The sequence below is a fragment of the Chelon labrosus genome (genome assembly GCF_963514085.1).
Source record: "Chelon labrosus genome assembly, chromosome: 1".
Classification (NCBI taxonomy): domain Eukaryota; kingdom Metazoa; phylum Chordata; class Actinopteri; order Mugiliformes; family Mugilidae; genus Chelon; species Chelon labrosus.
In genome coordinates, this window is record NC_140337.1 from 33,626,791 (window position 1) to 33,652,054 (window position 25,264).

The following is a 25,264-nucleotide window of genomic DNA, read 5'->3' on the forward strand; positions in this document are numbered from 1 at the left end:
GGGAGCAACCGCGGCCAGGCGCCACCAACCTGATCGCCAGGCTCCGTCCCGCCTCCGTCGCACCTCCAGGCAGCCAGCGGAGCGGCGCACCCCCTCTGTGCTGGTCATCGGGACCTCCATGGTCAGGCACGTGGCGGTGCACGGTGGCCGGACCTTCTGCCACCCTGGAGCCCGCGTCAACCAGGTCGCATCCTCTGCCCTCCAGCTGAGTGCACATCACAACTCGGCCTCCACGCTGGTCCTGGAGGCCGGTATCAACGACCTCAAAAACCGCCAGTCGGAGGTCCTCAAGCAGGACTTCGTCTCCCTGGTGGACCGCCTGCTGGACACGGGGAAGCAGCTAATTATCTCCGGCCCGCTTCCCCCACCCAGGTATGGTGACGTCACCACCAGCCGCCTTCGTCAGCTGCACCTGTGGCTGAAGGGGTACTGCCTCAACAAACGCATACCGTTTGTTGACAACTTTGCAGCTTTTTTAAACAGGCCTCACCTTTTTAAGCAAGATGGCCTCCACCCAAATCAGGAGGGTTCTCGGCTTTTATCAGTAAACATCAACCTGACTGTCCGGTCTTGCACCTCAGCCACCTCCTGACTCACCGTTAGACCATGTGCACACAGAGTCTCTGCCCCTCACTCACCCTCACCCTCCCCCACTACACGTTACACCCACACCATATACGCCTCTCCATCACCAGAACCTCAGGACATACACACCATCAACACCATCAAAACCATCATTACACATAGACAACCGAAACACAGCAAAGGTTTTAGAACTACAGGAGTTTTTAACCTCCATGTAAAATGTGATGATAAGCGCACGTTCAGCGCAGACATCAAAATGGCTGTGCTGAACGTGCGCTCTCTTTTAAACAAATCTTTTATCATAAATGATTTAATTGTAGATAATAACCTAGACTGCATTCTACTTACAGAGACATGGCTTGGCACCGATGCACCTGTTATTCTCACTGAGGCTTCCCCACCAGATTTTAACTTTTTGTTTTCTATTAGGGGGGGCAAAAAAGGTGGAGGAACGGCATCTATATCAAGAACCACGTTGGCCTCGCATGAAGTTCCTTTTAACAGCTACTCTTCATTCGAACATCATGCTTTTATTCTTAGCACCCCTCCTATTCTATGCATAATAGTCTACAGGCCACCCCAGTACTCCACCTCTTTTATCAGCGAATTTTCAGAATTTTTATCAATTATTCACAACACCTATAATAGGATTTTAATAACTGGGGATTTTAATCTACACATAGACAACACCTCGGACCCTGTGTCCAGAGAATTTTTAAACCTCTTAAACTGTATGGATTTTAAACAGCATGTCACACAGCCGACCCACAGCAGGGGGCGCACCCTGGACCTGGTCATAACCTATGGTCTGTCTGTGGGTGTGTCTTCTGTTGTGGACTTGGCTGTGTCCGACCACTACTGTGTGTTTTTTAACATCACCAGCTTTAACCAGCAGGAGGCCCCGGTGAGAACGGTGAGGAAACGCTACCTTACTTCTGAAGTGGCTGCAAATTTTATAGAGATTTTACAGAGCACTCCTGCAGAGATTTTACCAGCATCCTGTGATTTTATCGTGAATAGTTTTAACAAAAATCTGAAATCAGCGCTGGACTCAGTGGCTCCTCTTTTAACAAAAACAGTTAAGACAAAACCTACACCCCCGTGGAGAACTGAGGAGATAAAGAAACTAAAAAGAGACTGCAGGAGTGCTGAAAGGAGATGGAGAAAATCTAAACTAACGGTTCACTACGAAATCTTACACCAACAACTCAAAATCTATAATAACACAATCAAGCAGGCAAGAATTTCTCATTTCAAAAAACTCATCTCCGACCATAAAAATAACCCTAAATTCCTTTTCTCCACCATAGACTTTTTAACAAACAGTAATTTTAACAAGTCCCACAAACCAACATCAGATACCCTCTGTGAGGACTTTGCAGACCACTTCAGAGGTAAAATTGATGATATCAGATCCAGGCTTTTACCTCAACAGATTTTAACTGTCGCCACACCTGGATCTTTAATTTTACCTGAGGAAACACTGGAGAGTTTTGCCCTGGTTGATGCAAGGACACTTGGTCGAGTTTTCTCCCAGGTAAACCCCACAACCTGCCTTTTAGATCCAATTCCCACACCGTTTTTTAAAACATTTTATGGGCTCCTTGAGGAACAGCTTTTAAACATTGTGAACTGCTCTCTTCAGACGGGTGTCTTCCCCACCTCCTTCAAAACGGCGGAGGTGAAGCCCCTTCTGAAGAAGAGCAATCTAGACCATAACATTCTTAATAATTACCGGCCTGTATCCAACTTACCATTTTTAAGTAAAATTTTAGAAAAACTGGTTTTTAACCAATTAAATTATTTTTTAAAGACAAACAATATTCTAGAGAGGCATCAGTCTGGTTTTAGGACGAACCACAGTACAGAGACAGCCCTTTTAAAGATTTTAAATGATATCAGGTTCAACTTGGATAATCATAAACTTACAGTCTTGGTACTACTGGATCTAACCGCCGCCTTTGATACAGTAGACCATCACATTTTATTAAACAGATTGAAGAACCTGGTCGGCCTCTCTGGTACTGTTTTCAACTGGTTCGTCTCTTACCTCACAGATCGCCACTTTTTTGTGAGTATGGATACATGTTCCTCAGGAACCCATGAGATCAAGTGTGGGGTTCCCCAGGGGTCAATTTTAGGTCCAGTTCTTTTTAATCTATACATGATTCCCCTTGGGGATGTCATCAGGAGGCACGGCATCAGCTTCCATAGTTATGCTGACGATACACAACTGTACATGGCCGTGTCTCCTGATGACACAGGGCCTATTGATGCCCTTTTTAACTGCATTTCAGACATCAAGTCATGGATGGCAGCAAATTTCCTGCAGCTCAACCAGGACAAAACAGAGGTTTTAGTCATTGGTCCTGAAGGCCAGAGAGAGAAACTTTTAACAAAATTACAAGATTTTAAACCATCGCAAATTGTAAAAAACCTGGGTGTGATTTTTGACTCTGAGCTTAGTTTTATTCCACATATCAAAAACATAACAAAGATTGGTTTTTACCATCTTAAGAATATAGCCAGAGTCCGCCCATTTCTCTCTCAGGCCAGCACGGAGGTACTGATGCATGCTTTTATCTCTTGTCGTTTAGATTACTGTAATGCCCTGCTCTCTGGTCTTCCCAAAAAAAGTATCTCTAATCTTCAGCTACTTCAGAATTCAGCCGCACGAGTGCTGACGAGGACCAGAGGGCGGGAGCACATTACACCGGTTTTAAAATCGCTTCATTGGCTTCCTGTGCGCTTCAGGATCGATTTCAAGGTTCTTTTACTTGTTTTTAAGTGTCTTAACAGTCTTGGGCCTTCTTATTTATCTGACTTACTTTTACCATATCAACCCTCGCGGACCCTGAGGTCCTCCGGCACTGGCCTTTTAATCATACCTAAAGTTAGATCAAAAACACACGGGGAGGCGGCTTTTAGTTATTATGGTCCCCGATTATGGAACAGCCTGCCGGAGAACCTCAGGGCCGCAGAGACTGTTGATGTTTTTAAAAAGAGGCTCAAGACCCACCTTTTCAACCAAGCTTTTAATTGATTCTCTTAATATGTTTTTATGGTACGTCAGAAAGCATTTTATCTATATTGTTCCTTTCTTTCCCATTTTACAGTTTTAGTCCCTCAGTTTTTAGCAATTTTTAGTTTTTAGTAGTTTTTATCAGACTTTTTATTATTTCCTTTTCTATTTTTATTTTAATTATACGTTATAACGACATGTTTTAATTTTATGAGCTGAAAAGCATTTTATCCATATTGGTCGTTTTAGTCCTCGGTTTTTAGCCCCAGTGTTTCCTCATGGGGGCCGACCACACTGGGAGTTGCGGCTGGTCTACTGACGGGGGTGCTGTCCTGTGGGCGGCTCTGGCCCTGGTGGCTGGAGGGCTCTGCACCTTGGTGTGGGGCCTCCTGTCTGCCCGGGTCGGGGCTGTCTCTATGGCGGTGCTCCCTACAGTCGTGGGCTGGAGGCCTTCTCGGTGTGGTCGGCTCCCAAAGGTGGCTTTCTCCTTGCGCCGGGTCTTGGTGCCCGGCCATGTCTCTTGTGGGTGTGTGGGTGGGGTGTGTGGGACATGTCTGTGTGTGTTTGTGTGTGTGTGTGTGTGTGCGTGTGTGTTGGGGGGGGGGGGGGGGGGGGGGGGGTGTTTGTGTCTCGTGTCTCTGTGTTTTTATGGGGGTGGGAGGGTTCGATTTTTTGTTCTGTTTTTGCTGTTTTTAGCCTCTGTGAGGCACTTTGTGTTGCTTTTAAAAGGCATGAAAAGTGCAATATAAATAAATTTTGATTTGATTTGATTTGATGATCAGGAATATTGCTGTTTAACCAAGTTTCAGACAGAGTGATTACATGGGGTTTATTATAGGTAAGCCAGGCTCTCAATAAATCAATTTTAGATGGCAAGCTCCTAATGTTCAGATGAATAACATGCATCCCTTTAGCACTCTTCATTATTGCAAAATAACTGAATAAGTATGTGCATAATCTGGCAGTAAGAATGCACACAGAGCATCATCGCAATGATGGAGGTAGTGGCTGGTGAGCATTGGGGGGAGGCGGCGATAGAACCGAGTGAGACACAAACTAAAAACATATACACACACACACACAGATGGACATATACATACAAAACAGAGAGCAGGGGAAGCATAAGGCACGTTCACAGGCCATGTTACTCCTCACAGCTCACTGCCTGGTCTGCTTGGCTCATGATAATATAAACCAATGGAAGAGAGAGAGAGAGAGAAAGAGAGAGAGAGAGAGAGAGAGAAAGAAAAAAAAAAAAAAAAGAGAGATAAGCAGTCTTGGTTAAGCAAAAGTAAATTAGAGTTGTAGTTGTAGGGAGAATCATCACCACCATTATTATAGTTGAAAAGTAGATAACTGCCTATTATTTAGCTTAAGAGCTTTAACAATAATTTAAAAAACAAAAACAGAAAACAAAACAAAGTCCTATTCCTTTTAGATCCTTTTATTTATTTTTCATATTTTCCTTATCCCCTTTCTTCTCCCTTTGTTCTTTCCTCCCCTCCATCATTTAACATTTCCGTCATTTCATTTAGAACTTTATCGTCTTTCCTTTTTACCCATAAGTTTTACGACATGTGTCACTTTACCCACGTTTTACGTCGCCGGGTCCGTCACCATTTACGGCAAACAAAGGAGGCATCAAGCCCGTTATATCATGCAGTCATGCTGAATGAGAACAAAATCAAAACATGTACAATCATAACGGCAGCACGACTGCTGGAAGTAAGTTACCACAACCAACGAAGTAATGTGGTTAATCTAATGGAGAACAAGAGCCACCACAAAAAGGAAAAAAAGAAGAAAAACGTAATTTCACAACTTCAGTATTACGGAGAGGTGGCAGAAAATTCTCTGAGAAAAGCATCAACTTCATCAGGAGAGCGAAAGAGTCTCGTCTAACCCTCATGGATCACTTTCAGAGTGCAGGGGAAGAGCAGAGAGTATTTAAAGTCCATATCTCGGAGTTTCTTCTTATGTGAATCAAATTCCCGACGCTTCTGTATGAGACTGGCGCTGAAGTCCGGAAAAATGTGGATCCGAGAGCCAGTGAACAGGAGCTCCCTCTTTTCCCTGGAGAGCTTCAGGATCTTCAGCTTATCCTGGAAGTGGGAGAATTTGACCAGGATCGGCCTCGGACTGGCATTGAAGGTTTGTTTGGTGATTGATGGGGAGCGATGGGCCCGTTCAATGCCCGGTGGAGTGGGAAAGTTGGTCTGACCAAAAAGCTAGACAATCAGATGTTGAATAAATCCAAGGATGTCATTGCCCTCCGCACTCTCAGGGACGTGGATGAAGCGGAGATTGGAGGCCCGACTTCGGTTTTCAGCATCATCGGCTTGTTGCTTCAGGTATGCGTTGTCTTTTTCAAGCATTTTGATGCGCAGGGTAAGATCCTGTAGATCATCCTCATTTGTGCCGACCCTCCGCTCCAGCTCAGAGACTTGGTCTCCAAGTGTGGACAACGAGACGTGTATCTTGTTGAGACTCCCTTCAATGCGTTCAATTTTTTCATCAAAATGAGTAATAAGTTCAGTTTTGATTATCTGCATCCCCTTTAGTTCAGCTTGAATTTGGTGCATTCCCTCAGCAATAGCTTGAAAAATGACAGAGTCCTGACTCATTGTGAGAGACAAAGGAGCAGCTGGTTGATCCATTTGAGTTGAGCGTGTTAGTCCTTAGATATGCCTCTACTTATGGTAAAGTGACAGGCACTGATAGTCTTTTACTTTAGCAGTTAAATTAGATTAATATTTCATTCATACATGAGGACCACAAACAAATAATTAAGCCAGCAGACCAGAGTGTGTGACACCTCACGGCGGCCATGCTAGCTAATTATGGGCGTGGAGTTTAGTTTGACAGTGTGTGTGAGAGAGGGGAGCTTGTCTAATAATCCTGTCATTTCTTCTCACTGACTGTGGTACTGTGAGAGGTCCTGCTCTCTGCTCTTCTCTCTGGGTATCATCTTCATCACTTTCCTTCAAATGCTTTATCAAGAACCCGTTGGAGACACATTTCACAACCATTCCACTACAGTTGTTCTCCCTTTCCTTACTGTTGACTGCTTGTTTTTGAACTCCACAGTAACATAGTGTTTGGTTTATTAGTTAAAAGCAGTTCATTTTCTTCTTCGAGTCAACGTTTTCCATTTCCTCACTAACATGTATTATGTTACATATAGCCTACCACTGGAACTGGTGCCCATCAAAACATAACTGATCAAACATTTTGGACAAAGTTTCATCCTTTTGATGCTTTTGTGATCAAATGAACACTTCAGCTCACATTTGGTACACATAACCTTGATTCAATGATTGACTTTCCATTGACTATTGTTAGCTGATAAAACAGAGAGGACACGTACATGTTGTTGTGTGCTGTGTTTCCTGCTGTCACTCAAAGCTCTGTTGATTTTCCTAATGAAATAATGGACAGTAACTAGTAACCATAACTGGAGTGTTAACGTCACTTAGGAGCTGCAGGGATCAAAGTCCGTGCAGACACATTTCTCTGCAGCCAGTCTCTTTCTTCTGTGTCAGGTGTCACCACTTTTCTTTTCAGCATGTCTCAAAAGTTCCAGCAGCCGCTTTGATGCTCTATTTAGCATCCTGTGGAAAGCCAAGGCCAGGCCCGCTAAAAACCTTCTGATCCAGGAAGTTAAAGGTTTGTTTTTAGTTCTGAGAGTGTTGATTTGCTAGGAGTAGGGTCAAATATCAGGATAGCCCAATCAAAGGCAGCGTAGGGCGGCTCTATCATGCCACACTGGCAGCTATCAACACCAGACAACACATCCATGCACCAGACCATTGGCAGGCCCGTGCCATTTTGAATGCCCGGTGGCGGCAGGTCTGACGGTTAATGCTTGATGCTACACTTCTCTCTTCAGATGCAGACAATGCAGACAAATGAACCTCCTGTTAGTGGTCAGTAAAATTATGGGACAGGACTTCATACAGATTTTTATTAGATGCCATTAAATAAACTTCTATAAAACATATAAAGACAGCATCATTCACCTGTAAAAAATATTCACTTTTACTACAGAAAACCTCCATATAATGGTACTTGTTCATATATGTAAAGTATATGTCTTTAAAGAGACACTGTAAAAAAAATGATACCAAACATAAATGGACAACATACGTTGACATGTGCTTTCCTTATTTTCTACATCTATAGTTTTCACCTGATTCTTCTAGAATTCTTTTTATCATCTTGTATGAAAATAATGCAAAAGTGGCCACTTTCAAGAGTAAATCATATACTAGACATGAAACATGAACTGAAGGTGACGGAAAGTTCTACATTGTTTTCTAAGTTTCTTCTATTTCTTTTCCGTATGGGATCACTTGGTCTTTATTCCTTCTAGATCATCATGTTGTTGATGTGACGAACAGCTTCCATCCTTCAGTGGAGTTAGTCTCAGTGTCCTCCTGATGAGCTCCAGTACTCTGTCTCTTTTGGCTCTATGTTTGGTCTCCACCAGCTAAACACTCCCACCATCAGCTGATCTCTGAGTTTCTTTTCCTCACCTGTAGAAACGTTTCATTTCTCAGTGGTAAACTGAAGTGATGTCTGTTGATTTGAAATGTGCTCTTGTTAGAATGAACAGAAGAAGAGTTGGATAGTTGTCAGATGAAGGAAAGAGCTCAGCTCCAGCCACACTGTTCACACTGTTTGAAGGTTATTTTCATCACTGATTATTCTCTGATCTGGAAAAAAGTTCCAAAAGGTTTGATGACACACACACAGGTGGGCGGAGGGAGCAGCCAGGAAGCTGATTGCTCCTTTACTGTGAGTTCAACAGATTCCTCAGTTTCTAGACGCTCAGTGTGAACATGTGATTTATCACTGAGTAAAGGATGTGTGTGGTTTCCTGGTTAACCCTAGCCTGGGTGTTCCCATACTGCTTTGCGCGCGATTTCATTCTCGCTGCAAAAGCAGTCTGGAAACCATCGCCCATATTTGCGCCTGAGATAGGGAACCAATCACAGAACGGGGGGGGGGGGGGGGGGGGGGGGGGGGCAGCAAGACGATGACGACGTCTATGTGCGACACCGAAGCTTGTAATGTGTTAATCCAACATGGCAGCGGACCTAACGTTACCGTTCGATGCAGCCTTAGACAGTGTTTTAAGTAGCTTAAAACGCAAGTTTATTTTAAAAAAAGAGCAACGTTTGGCGTTGAAAGACTTCATTGCCAAGAAGGATGTGTTTGCTCTGCTACCAACAGGCTTTGGCTATGAATCGCGCGCAAGGCAGCATGGGAATTACCAGGCGCATTTGATAGACATTCGTAGCGCCCAATAAACGGCTCTAGGCATTTGTAAAACCACGCCTCAAATACGAGAAAATAAACACGTAGTTTCCAGACCAGCATCTCATTGAGATGTGCAGTCGCGTCAGCCAGGCTAGGTTAACCCTGGAATTCCAACAGTGTCTTGTGTCTTGTTGAAGGTTTCAGTCAGGACTGCCCTCTGCTGGACATTTGAATGAAGGTCATTAGTTCCCTCTTCCAAAGTGTTGACTGACTTTGAGGGTTTTACTTGAAGCAGGAGGAGGTCGCTGACATGAACTCTGCTTCACCAGCAGCTTTATCTTCTTTGAAATCATCATCAGATCCTTCACTGATCAATAATCAAAGATCAACAACCTGATCAAACTGACTCTTCAGCCATCAGAGGAGACGTTACATCCTGGACCTGGACTCTGTCTGCAGAGGAGACAAAAGACAGTTCGAGACAAAGACAGTTAGAGACAAAGACAGTTAGAGACAAAGACAGACAGAGACAAAGACAGTTAGAGACAAAGACAGACAGACAGAGAGAAAGAAAGAAAGAAAGAAAGAAAGAAAGAAAGAAAGACCTTTCACTCTGAGCTCCACTGTTTTCCATCTCAGGATGTTTCCCTCCTTGTTCCAGACTCTACATCTGTATTCTCCTCTGTCTCTCTCTGTGGGGTATTTCAGGGTCAGACTGAGGTCTCCAGTTTTCAGCAGGTCTTCATTCATCTTCGTTCTGTTTCTGTAAATCTGTTTCTGGTCTTCAAGCTGGTCAGAGCGGTTCTGATACACATGGACCATCCTGTTGTCTCTGTCCCTCCACTCCACTTCAGCATCTTCAGGCAGCTCTGTGGTTCTGAAGGGCAGCTGGACAGACTCCACCCCCGAATCCACCTCCACCTGACAGACTGAGAGGACAACAAATCCCATCATCAGCTGTAGAGACAGCAGCAGCAGCAGCAGCAGCAGGTTTTCATGACTTTATTGAATGATTGTAGAGAAAGCTGAAGGACAGAAGCAGATGAGAGCAGAAGGAACAGGACAGAGATCTAGAAAGGTGTTGCAGATGATCAGAGTCTTGATGGTTGGTTGTTTGTGAGAGAGAGAAAGAAAGAAAGAGATTTGACTTTTTTTTTTAGATTTTACAGAAATACTTCATTTCCATGAACACATGAGTCATCTTCCATAGAGATCATCATAGTAATAAATAAGACACACACAGATTGATCCAGTAAAAGTTCATCTTCCACAGTGTAAATAACGTTCTTATAACACCACTGTTGTTCAAACGTGTCCAAGTCTGCCATCATCTTCTAAAATCTGAACTCCAGCCAAAGTCTGGACCTGACATTACAAAGCCACACTGAAGTGTCCTCCTGGCCCACCCTGTCCTCCATTTAGTTCTTCCTGCTCACGTATATGGCTCATTCAGCCTCTCCTGACAGGAAGTTCAGTAGCTGCCACTTAATGTGCTTTGTCTTTTTGTAGCCTGCACCAAAGATGAAGCTGGTCTCAGAGAACTTTTCACCAACAACAGTTAAAGATTAAAGAATTCAGTGAGTTGTCCACTCAGTGAAAAGATGGAAGACAGTCTCATTCAGCTTCTTGGTAACAGCAGGGTTAAGAACAGAGATAAAAGCCTTTGAAGCAAAATCATGGGGCCTTGATGAGGCCTCTGTCCCTTCCAGAGAGCCTCTGCCTCCAGAGCCCCAGGACCCTCTGAGCCACCCAGCAGAGAGCCCACGGCCCGGGCATCAGTCAAGTCTGGACCTGCTGCATCCACCAGCTGCTTCAGGCACAAGGTCTTAGTTTGGCGCAGCACCCCCATCAGCCCAGGCGTGGCAGCGCTGCACACATCCACCCTCGCCCCGTGGATCAGTGGCTCCTTCAACAACCAGTGCAGACTAGACCAGTTAGACTTTTCACTTTTTTTAAGGCTAGAAAGAGCCCAGGATCTAAAACACCTGATAAAACGGAGGTAAAACCCTTACATTTAGAAAGTTAGAATCAGTTAAAAACAGAGCAGCATCCAGTCCCAGGTTATTCACACGTCTGAGAATACAACTAGCCACTTCTCTCCACACCAGGTCTGACGGACCTGTCAGGAACCTCTGGATGAACTGTAACCTGAATGTGGCTGTTCTACTGGCCAGGTGGACGAGGCCCTGTCCCCCCTCCTTCTACTGGCCAGGTGGACGAGGCCCTGTCCCCCCTCCTTCTACTGGCCAGGTGGACGAGGCCCTGTCCCCCCTCCTCCCTGGATAAAAACAGTACACTCTGTGGTACCCAGTGTAGACCATCCCAGAAGAAACTGATCATTCTTGTTTGAATCTGGGTTAGTAAACCTGAGGGGGGGTCCATACATGTCAGGCCATGCCAGAGCTGAGAGGCTACTCTACCTTTGTAAGACGTCTGAGGAAGCATCCATTTACATTTAGCCAGTTTACCTTCTATTTTATCTGTGACGCTGTCCCAGTTCTTCTGGACTTTTATTTCGTTTCCTAAAAAGACACCAAGGTATTTCAAACCGTCTCTCTTCCAAACCAGGTTCTGGGGGAGAACTGGGAGACCATCACGCCACTCACCGACTGCAAGAGCTTCACTTTTTTCCAATTCACAGTCGCTGATGATAAAACATTAAAATCTTTTGTAATATTAGCTAAAATGTCTATTTCAAAAAACAATGACATCATCAGCATAGCTCCTTTAACTGTCACCTTATCGTGGTGGAGGAGTTTGAGTGTCCTAATGACCCTAGGAGCTATGCTGTCCGGGGCAATTTGCCCCTGGTAGGGCCTCCCAAGGCAGACTGGTCTTAGGCGAAGGGCCAGACCAAGAACGGTTCAGAAGACCCCTCATGAAGAAGAACACTAAGAGACCGTGTACCCGGCCCGGAGGGTTACCGGGGCCCCACCCTGGAGCCAGGCCTGGGGCTAGGGCTCGTGGGCGAGCGCCTGGTGGCTGGGCCTTTTCCCATGGCGTCCGGCTGGGCCCAGCCCGAACGGGAGACATGGGCTCGCCTCCCTGTAGGCCCACCACCCGCAGGAGGAGCATGAAGGGTCCGGTGCATTGTGGATCGGGCAGCAGACCAAGGCAGGGGCCTTGGCGGTCCGATCCTCGGTTATGGAAGTTGGCTTTTGGGACATGGAATGTCACCTCTCTGGCGGGGAAGGAGCCGGAGCTTGTGGAAGAAGTTGAGCGCTATCGCCTAGATTTAGTCGGCCTCACCTCAACACATAGCGTCGGGTCTGGAACCCAAGTCCTTGAGAGGGGTTGGACTCTCTTCTTTGCTGGAGTTGCTCCGGGTGAGAGGCAGAAGGCCGGGGTGGGCTTTTTGCTTGCCCCTGGACTATCTGCCTGTACGTTGGGGTTCTCCCGGGTGGACGAAAGGGTTGCTTCCCTGCGCCTTCGGGTCGGGGAACGGGTCCGGACTGTTGTCTGTGCATATTCGCTGAACAGCAGCTCAGAGTACCCGCCCTTTTTGGAGGTCCAAGGACGGACGCTGGATGGCGCCCCGACTGGGGACTCCATTGTCCTGCTGGGAGACTTCAACGCTCATGTGGGCAATGACAGCGTGACCTGGAGGGGCGTGATTGGGAGGAACGGCCTGCCTGATCTGAACCCGAGCGGTGTTCAGTTATTGGACTTCTGTGCGAGTTGCAGTTTGTCCATAACTAACACCATGTTCGAGCATAAGGTTGTTCATCGGTGCTCTTGGCACCATGACAGCCTAGGTCGTAGGTCGATGATTGACTGTAGTCGTATCATCTGACCTGCGACCGTATGTTCTGGACACTTGGGTAAAGAGAGGAGCAGAGCTGTCAACTGCGGCAAGGGCAGTCGATGAGGCAAAAACTCAGGCGTGGGAGGAGTTCGGTGAGGCTATGAAAGAAGACTATCGATCGGCTCCGAAGAGGTTCTGGCAAACCGTCCGGCGCCTCAGGGGGGGTAGGCGGCAAAACGCTCACACTGTCTTCAGTGGGGGTGGTGAGCTGCTGACATCAACTGGGGATATTGTCGGGCGGTGGAAGGAATACTTTGAGGAGCTCCTCAATCCCACCAACACATATTCAATAGAGGAAACAGAGCCGGAGGGCCTGGGGTTGGATCGTCCAATCTCTGGGGCAGAAGTTGCCGAGGTAGTGAAACAACTCCGCCGCGGCGGAGCTCAGGGAGCGGATGAGATCCGCCCTGGGTATCTCAAGGCTCTGGATGTTGTAGGGCTGTCCTGGCTGACACGTCTCTGCAACATTGGGTGGACATCGGGGGCAGTACCTCTGAATTGGCAGACCGGGGTGGTGGTCCCCATCTTTAAAAAAGGGGACCAGAGGGTGTGTTCCAACTATAGGGGGATCACACTCCTCAGCCTCCCCGGCAAGGTCTATGCCAGGGTGCTGGAAAAGAGGGTCCGGTTGATTGTTGAATCTCAGATCGAGGAGGAACAATGCGGTTTTCGTCCCGGACATGGAACCATGGACCAGCTCTTTACCCTCACTAGGTGCTGGAGGGGAAATGGGAGTTTGCCCAACCAGTCCACATGTGTTTTGTGGATCTGGAGAAGGCTTATGACCGTGTCCCCAGGAGCATCCTGTGGGGGGTACTCCGGGACTATGGGGTGGATGGCCCCTTACTAAGGGCCCTTCAGTCCCTGTACCAAAGGAGTAAGAGTTTGGTCCGTGTAACCGGTAGTAAGTCGGACCTGTTCCCAGTGAGGGGCGGTTCGCAGCCGAGTGTGAAGCGGCTGGGATAAAGATCAGCACCTCCAAGTCTGAGACCATGGTCCTCAGTCGATAAAGGGTGGATTGCCCACTCCCGGTCGGGGAGGAGGTCTTGCCTCAAGTGGAGGAGTTCAAGTGTCTCGGGGTCTTGTTCACGAGTGAGGGTAGGAGGGAGCGGGAGATCGATAGGCGGATCGGAGTGGCATCTGCAGTGATGCGGATGCTTAACCAGTCGGTCGTGGTGAAGAGAGAGCTAAGCCGAAAGGCGAAGCTCTCAATTTACCGGTCGATCCACGTTCCAATCCTCACCTATGGTCATGAACTTTGGGTAATGACCGAAAGAACAAGATCGTGAATACAAGCGGCCAAAATGAGTTTCCTTCGCAGGGTGGCCGGGCTCAGCCTTAGAGATAGGGTAAGGAGCTCGGACATATGGGAGGAGCTCAGAGTAGAGCCGCTGCTCCTCCACGTCGAGTGGAGTCAGTTGAGGTGGCTAGGGCATCTGGTAAGGATGCCTCCCGGACGCCTCCCGGGAGAGGTGTTTGGGGCATTTCCCACCGGAAGGAGACCTCGGGGCCGACCCAGGACACGATGGAGGGATTACATCTCTCGTCTGGCCTGGGAACGCCTGGGGGTTCCTCCGGAGGAGCTGGCTGAAGTGGCTGGGGAGAAGGCTGTCTGGGCTTCCCTACTGAAGCTGCTGCCCCCGCGACCCGGACCCGGATAAGCGGAAGAAGACGAGACGAGACGAGACGAGCATAAGCAGATAAAACAATGTTTTCTCTAAAACCAGGTCAAATCAGTCCCGATGGATGACTTGATGGACCGCCGCTCTCAGCCTGTTGGCCAGGACTTTGGACAAGATCTTGTAATCCATACAAAGCAGAGACACAGGGTACCAGTTCTTAATGTCCTGCAGGTTTCCTTTCTTAGGCAGGAGAGTGATTATGGCTCTGTGGCAGGACAGTGGCAATGAACCTGAGGCCATGCTTTCATTAAAAACATCTAAAAGATCAGCTGATTAAATGTCCCAGAAGGCTTTATAAAACTCCACAGTCAGGCCATCGATGCCGGGAGCCCTCCACCCCTGCATGCTCTGCAGAGCGCCGTGAAGTTCCTGCAGCTGTAAAGGCCTCTCCAGCTGTGAGTTGGTCTCCTGAGAGACCTGAGGCAGACCGTTGCAGAACTCTTGACACAATGGCTCATCCTCTTCATATTGACTGGAGTACAAAGAGGAATAAAAACCAACAGCTCTCCTTCTGATCTGTCCAGGTTCTGTCAGTTCCTGCCCTGAGCCTGACAGGAGAGAGTGGATCACTGGATTCTTTTGTCCTCGTTTCTTCTCCAGACCAAAGAAGAAGCTGGACGGTGCATCCATCTCTGAGATGTTCTGTACTCTGGATCTCACCAGTCCACCATGTGCTTTTGTCTCCAGCAGGTTGGTTGAAGCCATTTTTTTAGCTTTGAGGATTTCAATATGTCCTCGATTTCCTGTGGACTCACTCATTGTTTCTAGCTCCACTATATCAGTCTCCAGGTCTTTTACAGATCTGGTGATGTCTCTTGTGACATTGAGTGTGTGCTGCTGACACAAGAGCTTCATTTCTATCCTCCCATGGTCCCACCACTGTCTCAGACGTGTAAATCCACATTTTCTCTGTCTGAAGGCATTCCAGAAGTAACTAAGAACTTCTTTAAACCTCTTATCAAAAGTTAAAACTGAGTTAAAATGCCAGTATGCACTCTTAGGTGAAATGTTTCTAATATAAACATGACATAAAAGCAGGGAATGATCTGTAAACCCAACTGGCATGATTCTACACATTTTAAAAATATTAAAATGTTGCTTCAAACAATAAAAACGGTCAAGTCTGGCTAAGGAGACCCTATCTTCTCTAGAATGGGACCATGTGTACTGCCTGGAGTCATCCACCAGGCCATGAGAGTGAAGCAGCTGCCTCAGAGCATGCTGGGAGGCTGGATGAGGCTCTGCATGGTTACGCTCTAAAAACTCATTTTCAGTTAAAATCCCCTCCCAAGAATAAAAAATCCTCCGAGCCACAGTCACTCAGTTTGTCACTAACTTGCTTCAGTAACATCCTCCTCGCTGCACCGTTGTTTGGAGAATAGATATCTATCTATAAATCAAGAAGCGTCTGTGTGTCTGTCTGTCGTCTGTCTGTCTGTGGCACGCATATCTCGCGAACCGTTGGCCCGATTGATTTGAAACTGGGCAGGTGTCTCACTACGGGCACGAAGATGTGCACTGCTAAGTTTGACGTTGTTTGGATAAGAAATGTAAAATATATCAGTAAAAAAGGTTTTCTCCGCTCTAATATTTCCACTACTCCGGTTGCCATGGCATCAAAAACAGCCACTTTCAAAAATTCACCAAAAACGGAGAGGAAGAGGCGGAGCATGCGCACAAATCTTGAGCACTGTTTACAAATCGGCTTTAGAAGAAACCAAACTCAAGGAGAAATGATATTTTGCCCTGGTAACCCTAATAGGCTCAATATCTTCTCCAGCAGGAAAACTAGCATGTAGTCCGCCATCTATCTATAAATCAAGAAGCGTCTGTGTGTGTGTGTGTGTGTGTGTGTGTGTGTGTGTCTGTGGCACGCATATCTCGCGAACCGTTGGCCCGATTGATTTGAAACTGGGCAGGTGTCTCGTTTGACGTTGTTTGGATAAGAAATGTAAAATATATCGGTAAAATAGGTTTTCTCCGCTCTAATATTTCCACTAATCCTCATACACAGCACCTGTAGGCTCCCACTATAGGAATACATACTTCCGACGGGCACTGCACTAGTTAATAAAATGGTCAAAAAGAGCCTTAGCTAAAAGACACCTCCCCTCTACGACATGCTGGACCTCCAGAGAAGCTGGAGTGAAGTTCCTGGAGAACAGGAGACCCACTCCTCCACTGATTGCTGTGTGGTGACTAGAAACCACCTCCCCCTCCCATCCTCTGTTCCAGTCTACCTCAATGTTTGCATCACTGTGTGTTTCTTGTAGAAAAAGAACATCCATGTGTTTGATTCTGAAAGAGCCTTTTCCATCATCACTGCTGAAGTGTTGTCTCTTAACTTTAAGCACTAGTTTCCTCAGCCTGAAGACTTCCTGATCAGTTAAAGCTGATTCTTCTCTGTTCCTCATGTGGAACCTGGCTGAGGTGTAAAAACCTTCCAGATCAGGAAAATAATCTTCCACTTTAACTCCTTTCATATTCTTTGTTTCCTGGAGGAAGGACTTGACCATTGTGGCCTTTTATCCTAACCCCACCACCACATGCTTCAACAATGGAGACTTACAGCCAGAGAGGATCTTTTTAAGAGGAGACACAACTTTTCCATGTCTAGATAACTCTCTGCTTAGGAACTCATCAGTGATAAAGGGGGGACATTAGACAGAATGACCTTTGTTGCGGGTAGCATCAACGGTTGCACCGACACAAACATATCATTGACGGTGAAACCCGTCTCCACAACCTGGTTCACCTTCTCCACCTGATCCAAGAATAAAACCACAGCTCTGTTCATCCTAGCGGCCGATTTCACAGAACTGTGACCGACCACCTCTCCTACGGCCAAACCGACCTCCTCCACGCTGCACGGAAAGCTGGCACCAACTTTGATGCCGTGCTTCCAAGTCAGCCGGGAGAAGTCTCCATTCACCATGGAGTCTGAGACTCCAACTCACCGAAAAAACAAAAACACACCAACAATCAAACCACTAACTTATCACCAGAAACTTAAAACACACTACACAAGAAAACATGAATCAAAAAAGACAGAAAAAGTCAGAAATCACTCGCTCAGAGTCTCTGCTCACCACACTCACTACCAGCATGCACTCAGAGAGAGAGGGTGAGAGAGAGAGAGAGAGAGAGAGAGAGAATGGAGGGAGAGAAGGGGAGAGAAAGAAGGAAAGAAAAAGAAAAAAAAACCTTTCACTCTGAGCTTCACTTGTTTCTTCATCAGGATGTCTCCCTCCTTGTTGTAGACAGTGCAGGTGTAGTTGTCTCCATCTGTGGGGTATTTCAGGGTCAGACTGAGGTCTCCAGTTTTCAGGTTTTTCTTCATCTTTGTTCTGTTTCTGTAAATCTGGTTCTGGTCTTCAAGCTGGTCAGAGCCGTTCTGATACACATGGACCATCTTGTAGTCTCTGTCCGTCCACTCCAGTTTAGCGTCTTTAGGCAGGTGAGCTATGGTTTTGCAGGTCAGCTGGACAGACTCCACCCCTGAATCCACCTCCACCTGGTAGACTGAGAGGACAACAAATCACATCATCAGCTGTAGAGACAGCAGCAGCAGCTCTGATGGTAACAGGACGTCTCTGTCCATCCTTGTCTATGTGTCTCATGTTGTTGGAGGACTCAGTGTTCAGTTTGTTTGAGGACGTGGATCAACCAGGTGACCTGAGCTCACCTGACGTCTGTCACACCTCTGACACAAACCAGTGGAAACTAGTTTGTGACTGAACACCAGTTTTCTTCTTCAGGACATTTGGAGCAGTTACCAAAGAAGAAGTCAGGAACTAATGAGGAACCAATCAGTGGGCAGCACGGTGGCACAGTGGGTAGCGTTGGTGCCTCACAGCAAGAAGGTCGCTGGTTCAAATCCCCGGGGTTTGGAGTTTGCATGTTCTCCCCGTGTCTGCGTGGGTTTTCTCCGGGCACTCCGGTTTCCTACCATCGTCAAAACATGCTAGGTGTTAGGCACCGGTCAGGTTGGCCCACAGTGGCGGCGCGCGCAGTGCAGCGGTTCAGGACCGACCCTCCATGTCTGACCATGCAATCTCATTATATGATACTTGTATAATATAATGACAAATAAAGGCTATTTATTCTTTCTTCAGATGAATGGATGAGTGTAGCACCCTATAATGTAATAATTTCCTGATAATGTAATAACGCCTGAAAATGTAATAAAATGTGCACTTAACTCGATCGAAAATGTAATAAAACCCAATAATGTAATAACTTCACCAATAATGTAATAAAATATCCTGACTGAAACTGTAATAACGTTTTTACCGATAATGTAATATCTTATTACATTATTGGGAATTTATTACATTTTCAGGATTTCCTTTTTTTTCCAAAACTGATTATGTAATGCTTGACAGATAATGTAATATATATGTTCATTTTCAGGCCAGAGTTCTACATTTTGTGTTTTGACAATCTGAGAATGTTATATACACCGGATTTGAAACAACACAAAGACTACTGGGTTAAATTGCGAACCTTGAGTAGCATACAGCCATATGCACATGTGCAGAAACGCAGAGACATGCAACCACATCCTGGTCTTACTGAGAGAGTGATGGACTTACCTCCTTGGGAGACTGCTTCTGAGCAGCACTGGAGACCCCAGGTAACTCTTCCCTAAATGCACCTCTTCACAGATTTCCAACAAATCACTACCTCATGAAAACAACCACAAACCAACAAAACAACTTTCAGTAACACTTCATTTGAAGAGGGTATATATAAGCATTCATAACACCTACATACACATTACATGACACCTGACATAAACATGGCCTCCACTCATAAATGGTTATTATATCACTTTCAATGTCAAATTGACATCTTACTCTATGTCAAGTGACATAGTGGACAGCTGACATACTATCATACTTATAGTATATTATGTGATTTACTTGTATAAATAAAGATTAAGTAAAAATGTCAGCATCAATGTCATAATCAAAATGACAGAACTTCATGACAATTGACATGGTCATTTTGTATGTTCCTCATTTACAGTCAGGTCCATAAATATTGGGACATCGACACAATTCTAATCTTTTTGGCTCTATACACCACCACAATGGATTTGAAATTAAACGAACAAGATGTGCTTTAACAGCAGACTTTCAGCTTTAATTTGACGGTATTTACATCCAAATCAGGTGAATGGTGTAGGAATTACAACAGTTTGTATATGTGCCTCCCACTTTTTAAGGGACCAAAAGTAATGGGACAAATTAACAATCATAAATTAAACTTTCACTTTTTAATACTTGATTGCAAATCCTTTGCAGGCAATTACAGCCTGAAGTCTGGAACGCATAGACATCACCAGACGCTGGGTTTCATCCCTGGTGATGCTCTGCCAGGCCTCTACTGCAACTGTCTTCACTTCCTGCTTGTTCTTGGGGCATTTCCCCTTCACTTTTGTCTTCAGCAAGTGAAATGCATGCTCTATCAGATTCAGGCCAAGTGATTGACTTGGCCATTGCATAACATTCCACTTCTTTGCCTTAAAAAACTCTTTGGTTGCTTTCGCAGTATGCTTCGGGTCATTGTCCATCTGCACTGTGAAGTGCCGTCCAATGAGTTCTGAAGCATTTGACTGAATATGAGCAGATAATATTGCCCGAAACACTTCAGAATTCATCCTCTACATCCACAGTTGTTTTTTACTTGGTCTTCCGGGTCTTTTGGTGTTGCTGAGCTCACCGGTGCGTTCTTTCTTTTTAAAAATGTTCCAAACTGTTGATTTGGCCACACCTAATGTTTTTGCTATCTCTCTGATGGGTTTGTTTTAATTTTTCAGCCTAATGATGGCTTGCTTCACTGATAGTGACAGCTCTTTGGATCTCATATTGAGAGTTGACAGCAACAGATTGCAAATGCAAATAGCACGCTTGAAATGAACTCTAGACCTTTTATCTGCTCCTTGTAAATGGGATAATTAGGGAATAACACACAGCTGGCCATGGAACAGCTGAGCAGCCAACTGTCCCATAACTTTTGGTCCCTTAAAAAGTGGGAGGCACATATACAAACTGTTGTAATTCCTACACCATTCACCTGATTTGGATGTAAATACCCTCAAATTAAAGCTGAAAGTCTGAAGTTAAAGCACATCTTGTTCGTTTCATTTCAAATCCATTGTGGTAGTGTATAGAGCCAAAAAGATTAGAATTGTGTCGATGTCCCATGGACCTGACTGTATATATATATCTATATATATCTATATATATATATATATATATATATATATATATATATATATATATATATATATATATCTATATATAAAGGCAGGAATTTCTGACTGTCTGTATTTGGCTCAATTATCTTGAAAACCGGGCACTGCTGTATGAAGTTGAAATTCAGCAGGTGATTGCACAGGAGAAACAATTCTAGTAATATACTAGTTACATAGTAAGGTGACCAGATTTCTTAAATGCTGTGTTCACGGCCCCATAGTATAAAATTGGAAGCCCAAACCAGGATATCTTTTTTGAGGCAATCTCCATTTATTAAGAAAGCTTCATTGCTGCTGGACATATTTTCAGCTAGCCACCACTGAAAAAGGCCCTGATCATGTTCTCCATTGCAGGCCCTCTAGTGGCCAGGATGCCGGCGTCTGAAATTAATTAACATATCAAAAGCATAATTTTTATAACAAAACTAGTGACTGTATAATGGAAAATCCGATATAAACACGTTACTGACATTACCAGCAGATAGCGTTGTCACGTCAATAAAACGGGATTTAAATCCTTAATCTTAGAAACAACATACAACTTCAGAAACCCTGTATGAACCCCAAAAAGGAGTTTGAAAAATAACCATTTCAGTTGTGTTTTGTCATTTTGATTTTTACTTAATCTTTATTTATACAAGTAAATCTCATAATATGCTAAAAGTATGACAGTATGTCAGCTGACCACTATGTCACTTGACATAGAGTAAGATGTCAATTTGACATTGAAAGTGATATAATAAGTGATATAATAACCATTTATGAGTGGATATGCCCTCTTCAAATGAAGTGTTACTGAAAGTTGTTTTGTTGGTTTGTGGTTGTTTTCATGAGGTAGTGATTTGTTGGAAATCTGTGAAGAGGTACGTTTAGGGAAGAGTTACCTGGGGTCTCCAGTGCTGCTCAGAAGCTTATCTGAGCTGGAATTCTGGTCTCCCAAGGAGGTAAGTCCATCACCCTCTCAGTAAGACCAGGATGTAGTTGCATGTCCCTGCGTTTCTGCACATGTGCATATGGCTGTATGCTACTCAAGGTTTGCAATTTAACCCAATAGTCTCTGTGTTGTTTGAAATCCAGTGTATATAACATTCTTAGATTCTCAAAACACAAAATGTAGAACTCTGACCTGAAAATGAACATATATATTACATTATCTGTCAAGTATTACATAATCAGTTTTGAAAGAAAAAAAAAAAAGAAATCCTGAAAATGTAATAAATTCCCAATAATGTAATAAGGTATTATATTATTGGTAAAAACGTTATTACAATTTCAGTCAGGATATTTTATTACATCATTGGTGAAGTTATTACATTATTGGGTTTTATTACATTTTCGATCGAGTTAAGTGCAAATTTTATTACATTTTCAGGCGTTATTACATTATCAGGAAATTATAACATTATAGGGTGCTACAATGAGGAAGAACCCTAACCCTCTGCTCTGATTTTACTGGGACTGGGAGAGACCTGGACTCATGAGCTCAGAGCTCAGGTCCTGATTGAGGACGTCAGGAGCTTCTGATTAGAGCTGGATTGTGTCTCCGTTTGTCCCTGATGTCTTCCTGACTCGTTCCTTGGTAACTAGTCAAAGCGTCCTGTAAAGTGCTGCAGACATGTTTGATGAAGAGTTTCTGACTTCTGGAACTAAACCTGGAAGTTTCTCTTCAGCTCTCTGTAGCAGCTGTTTGAACTCTGAACTCTTTCAGCAGCTGGAACAAGTCTCCTCCACAGGACACATGTTACCATCAGCATTATGGGTAGTGTAGTAGTAGAGACTCACCTGACATGAAGTAGTGTCGACAATGAAACAAAAGACCTCCAACGACACCAAGAACAAGCAGGAGAACCAGGAGAACGAGGAGAACTGTAGGCCAGACTGGAGGTGGTTCTGTGGAGAAACATAAAGAACAACATGACCTCTGACCTGTATCTACAGTACTGACCTCTGACCTGTATCTACAGTACTGACCTCTGACCTCTGACCTGTATCTACAGCTCTGACCTCTGACCTGTAGCTACAGCTCTGACCTCTGACCTCTGACCTGTAGCTACAGTACTGACCTCTGACCTCTGACCTGTATCTACAGCTCTGACCTCTGACCTGTATCTACAGCTCTGACCTCTGACCTCTGACCTGTATCTACAGCTCTGACCTCTGACCTGTATCTACAGCTCTGACCTCTGACCTCTGACCTGTATCTACAGTCCTTACAGTACCTTTGAGGTGGTGCAGCACTACTTTCTCTCTCAGGATGTCTTGGCCTCTGTAGACGGTGCAGATGTATGATCCAGAGTCTCTCTCTGTGGGGTATTTCAGGGTCAGACTGAGGTCTCCAGTTTCCAGCAGGTCTTCATTCATCTTCGTTCTGTCTTTGTAAAACCTGTCCTGATTGTTAAGTTGGTTACTTCCGTTTCGATACACATGGACCATGATGAGTTCTGGCTCAGAGTGAGTCCACTCCACTGAGGTGTCCTCAGGCAGGTCAGCGTTTGTTCTGCATGGTAGGATGACAGACTCCGCCCCTTCCTGCACCTTCACGTCCACCTGCTGGTCTGAGAGGACAATAAAGCAGATCAACTGTAGAGGCAGGTGTTTGTTTCCTGGATGAGAAGCTGGAGGTGTTCAGTCTGCAGCTCTTCATCTAACAGCTCACTGTGGCTGCTCCCTCTTCTTCCATTACTCCCTGAATATTTCAAACTGATCCATAGAATCATTGATGATAAATGATCAGTGTGTCGGTGAGTTCTACATTCACTGACAAACACACTGAGTTTTCTGGGATTAGTTCATCATTGAAGTCAACTGAAATCAGGATGTGATTAAAGCAGCAGTAACACAGTGGTCATAGTAAATCATTTTACTCTGTAGAGGGCAGTAATACACCCTGTAGCATCAAAACTGACAAAACTCCCCAAAGAAGAAGAGGATGAAGTCAAGCAGAGAAAAAGGAGCAGTAATTGATAAAGGAATGGGTTTTTGGACGATAAGTTCATCTTCAACGTCCTGTCAGAGTCTCCTCTCTACTAGAACTAAGTTATCTGCATTTACTGTGGATGTGAACAGAGTTACCACTGGATCAAAAACTAGTTGATGCATTAGTGTTGTCCAGACTGGATTACTGTAATTCATTACTGTCTGGATCCAAATACTCTTTAAAAGTTGATTCAAAATGCTGCGGCAAGAGCACCCACACGGAAAGAACCTATATGAGGATATATGCGCATATATGAAACCTATATGCAGTTTATCTGTGCATATATGCTGCATATATATAGCATATGCGTATATATGAAAACGGCCAATTTTATGTATGTCATATATATTCAAAACCTATATTAAAACCTATATGTTTATACAGGTTCTTTGCGTGTGGGCATTGACAGGAATTAACCGGAGAGATCATATTACTCCAGTTTTAGCTTCTCTTTATTGCCTCCCATTAGAATATAATTTAAAATCCTCCTCCTCACATACAGGTTCCTTAAAGGCCTAGCTCCATCATATCTTAAAGACCTAATTTGACCAGATCATCCCAACAGATCACTTCCATCTCAAAGTTTATTCCGAGTTATGGTTTCCTAGAATTTCAAAAAGTAGGCCTCCTCCTTTTCTTGAGGAGCCTCCTCTCCTGTGGAACCAGCTCCCAGTTTGGGTTCAGGAGGCAGACATCCTCACTACTTTTAAGGTCAGGACTAAGACTTTTCTTTGTGACCAAGCATATATTTAGAACTGGACTGAACCATCCCTTAGTTATGCTGCTATAGGCCTAGGCTGCTGGGGGACAATGCACCAAACACATGTCCTCTACTCTCTTCTCTCACATACCAACCTCCTATGCTCTACTTTCTTTTCTCTGGCACCAAGCTCTTGTCCTCTAATTTCTTACGTTGAGAAGAGTATTAAAAACTTTCAAATGTACCTTCCGGGTTTATCTGAAACAGACTTTTAAAGAATGTGTGATTCATTTGAATTTAACTATGAAATGAAATATTTGAATCTATTGACAGCCCTAATTAGAAGCATCTCATCACATTAGCAGAAACACAACACATCATCTTTACAGGAATGTCTCCCCAGACTGTTCCTAATAATATGAAAACACTGCTGCTTTCAAACTTCATTCCTGGATCACATAAAAACCTGAGTTAGATTTTCATCCTTTCATCGTTGCTAAATGTCTGTGAGAAACTCTTCCTTACACTTTTCTCTAACACTCTTAGAAGGACCCATCACCTTCCTTCAGGTTTTCCAGTCTTTGACAGAGTTAATACTGGTTCTGTCATATCTTGTAGCATGAATGAATGAATGAATGAATGAGGTGCTGCTCTTGTCTCCACTGCTGTTTGTCAAATGTTCTGCTACAGAAAGTGAAACCTCACAAAGGTTCAGTTGAGTCTTTTTCTTCCTCCTCATATTTAAACAGTGAACACATGTTGAGGTTTGTTTCTGACCTTTGACCTGTAGATGTACGTCTGTCACTCTCAGTTCTCCTCTTCCATTACTGATGGAGCAGGTGTAGCTGCCGCTGTCAGAGAGGTGGGGTTTTGTCAGAGTGAGGCTGAAGTCTCCAGAGTCTAGAGCATCAGGCGTCATCGATGTCCTCCCCCTGTAAACCTGGTTCTGACCTTTAACTTCATCTGTTT

The 25,264-nt window shown here is 44.7% G+C and overlaps 1 protein-coding gene across 1 annotated transcript; it reads right to left on the reverse strand.

Moving 5' to 3' along the window:
* Positions 1-9,266: 9,266 nt before the first annotated feature.
* LOC311492847 (uncharacterized protein) lies at positions 9,267-24,851 on the reverse strand (the record flags this gene model as incomplete). Its single annotated transcript, XM_084551264.1, has 7 exons — positions 9,267-9,322; positions 9,475-9,798; positions 17,561-17,878; positions 22,401-22,508; positions 22,838-22,921; positions 23,027-23,173; positions 24,821-24,851. The coding sequence occupies 7 exons, from the start codon at positions 24,849-24,851 to the stop codon at positions 9,267-9,269; spliced, it is 1,068 nt and encodes a 355-aa protein (XP_084407390.1).
* Between the last annotated feature and the right edge of the window lie 413 nt (positions 24,852-25,264).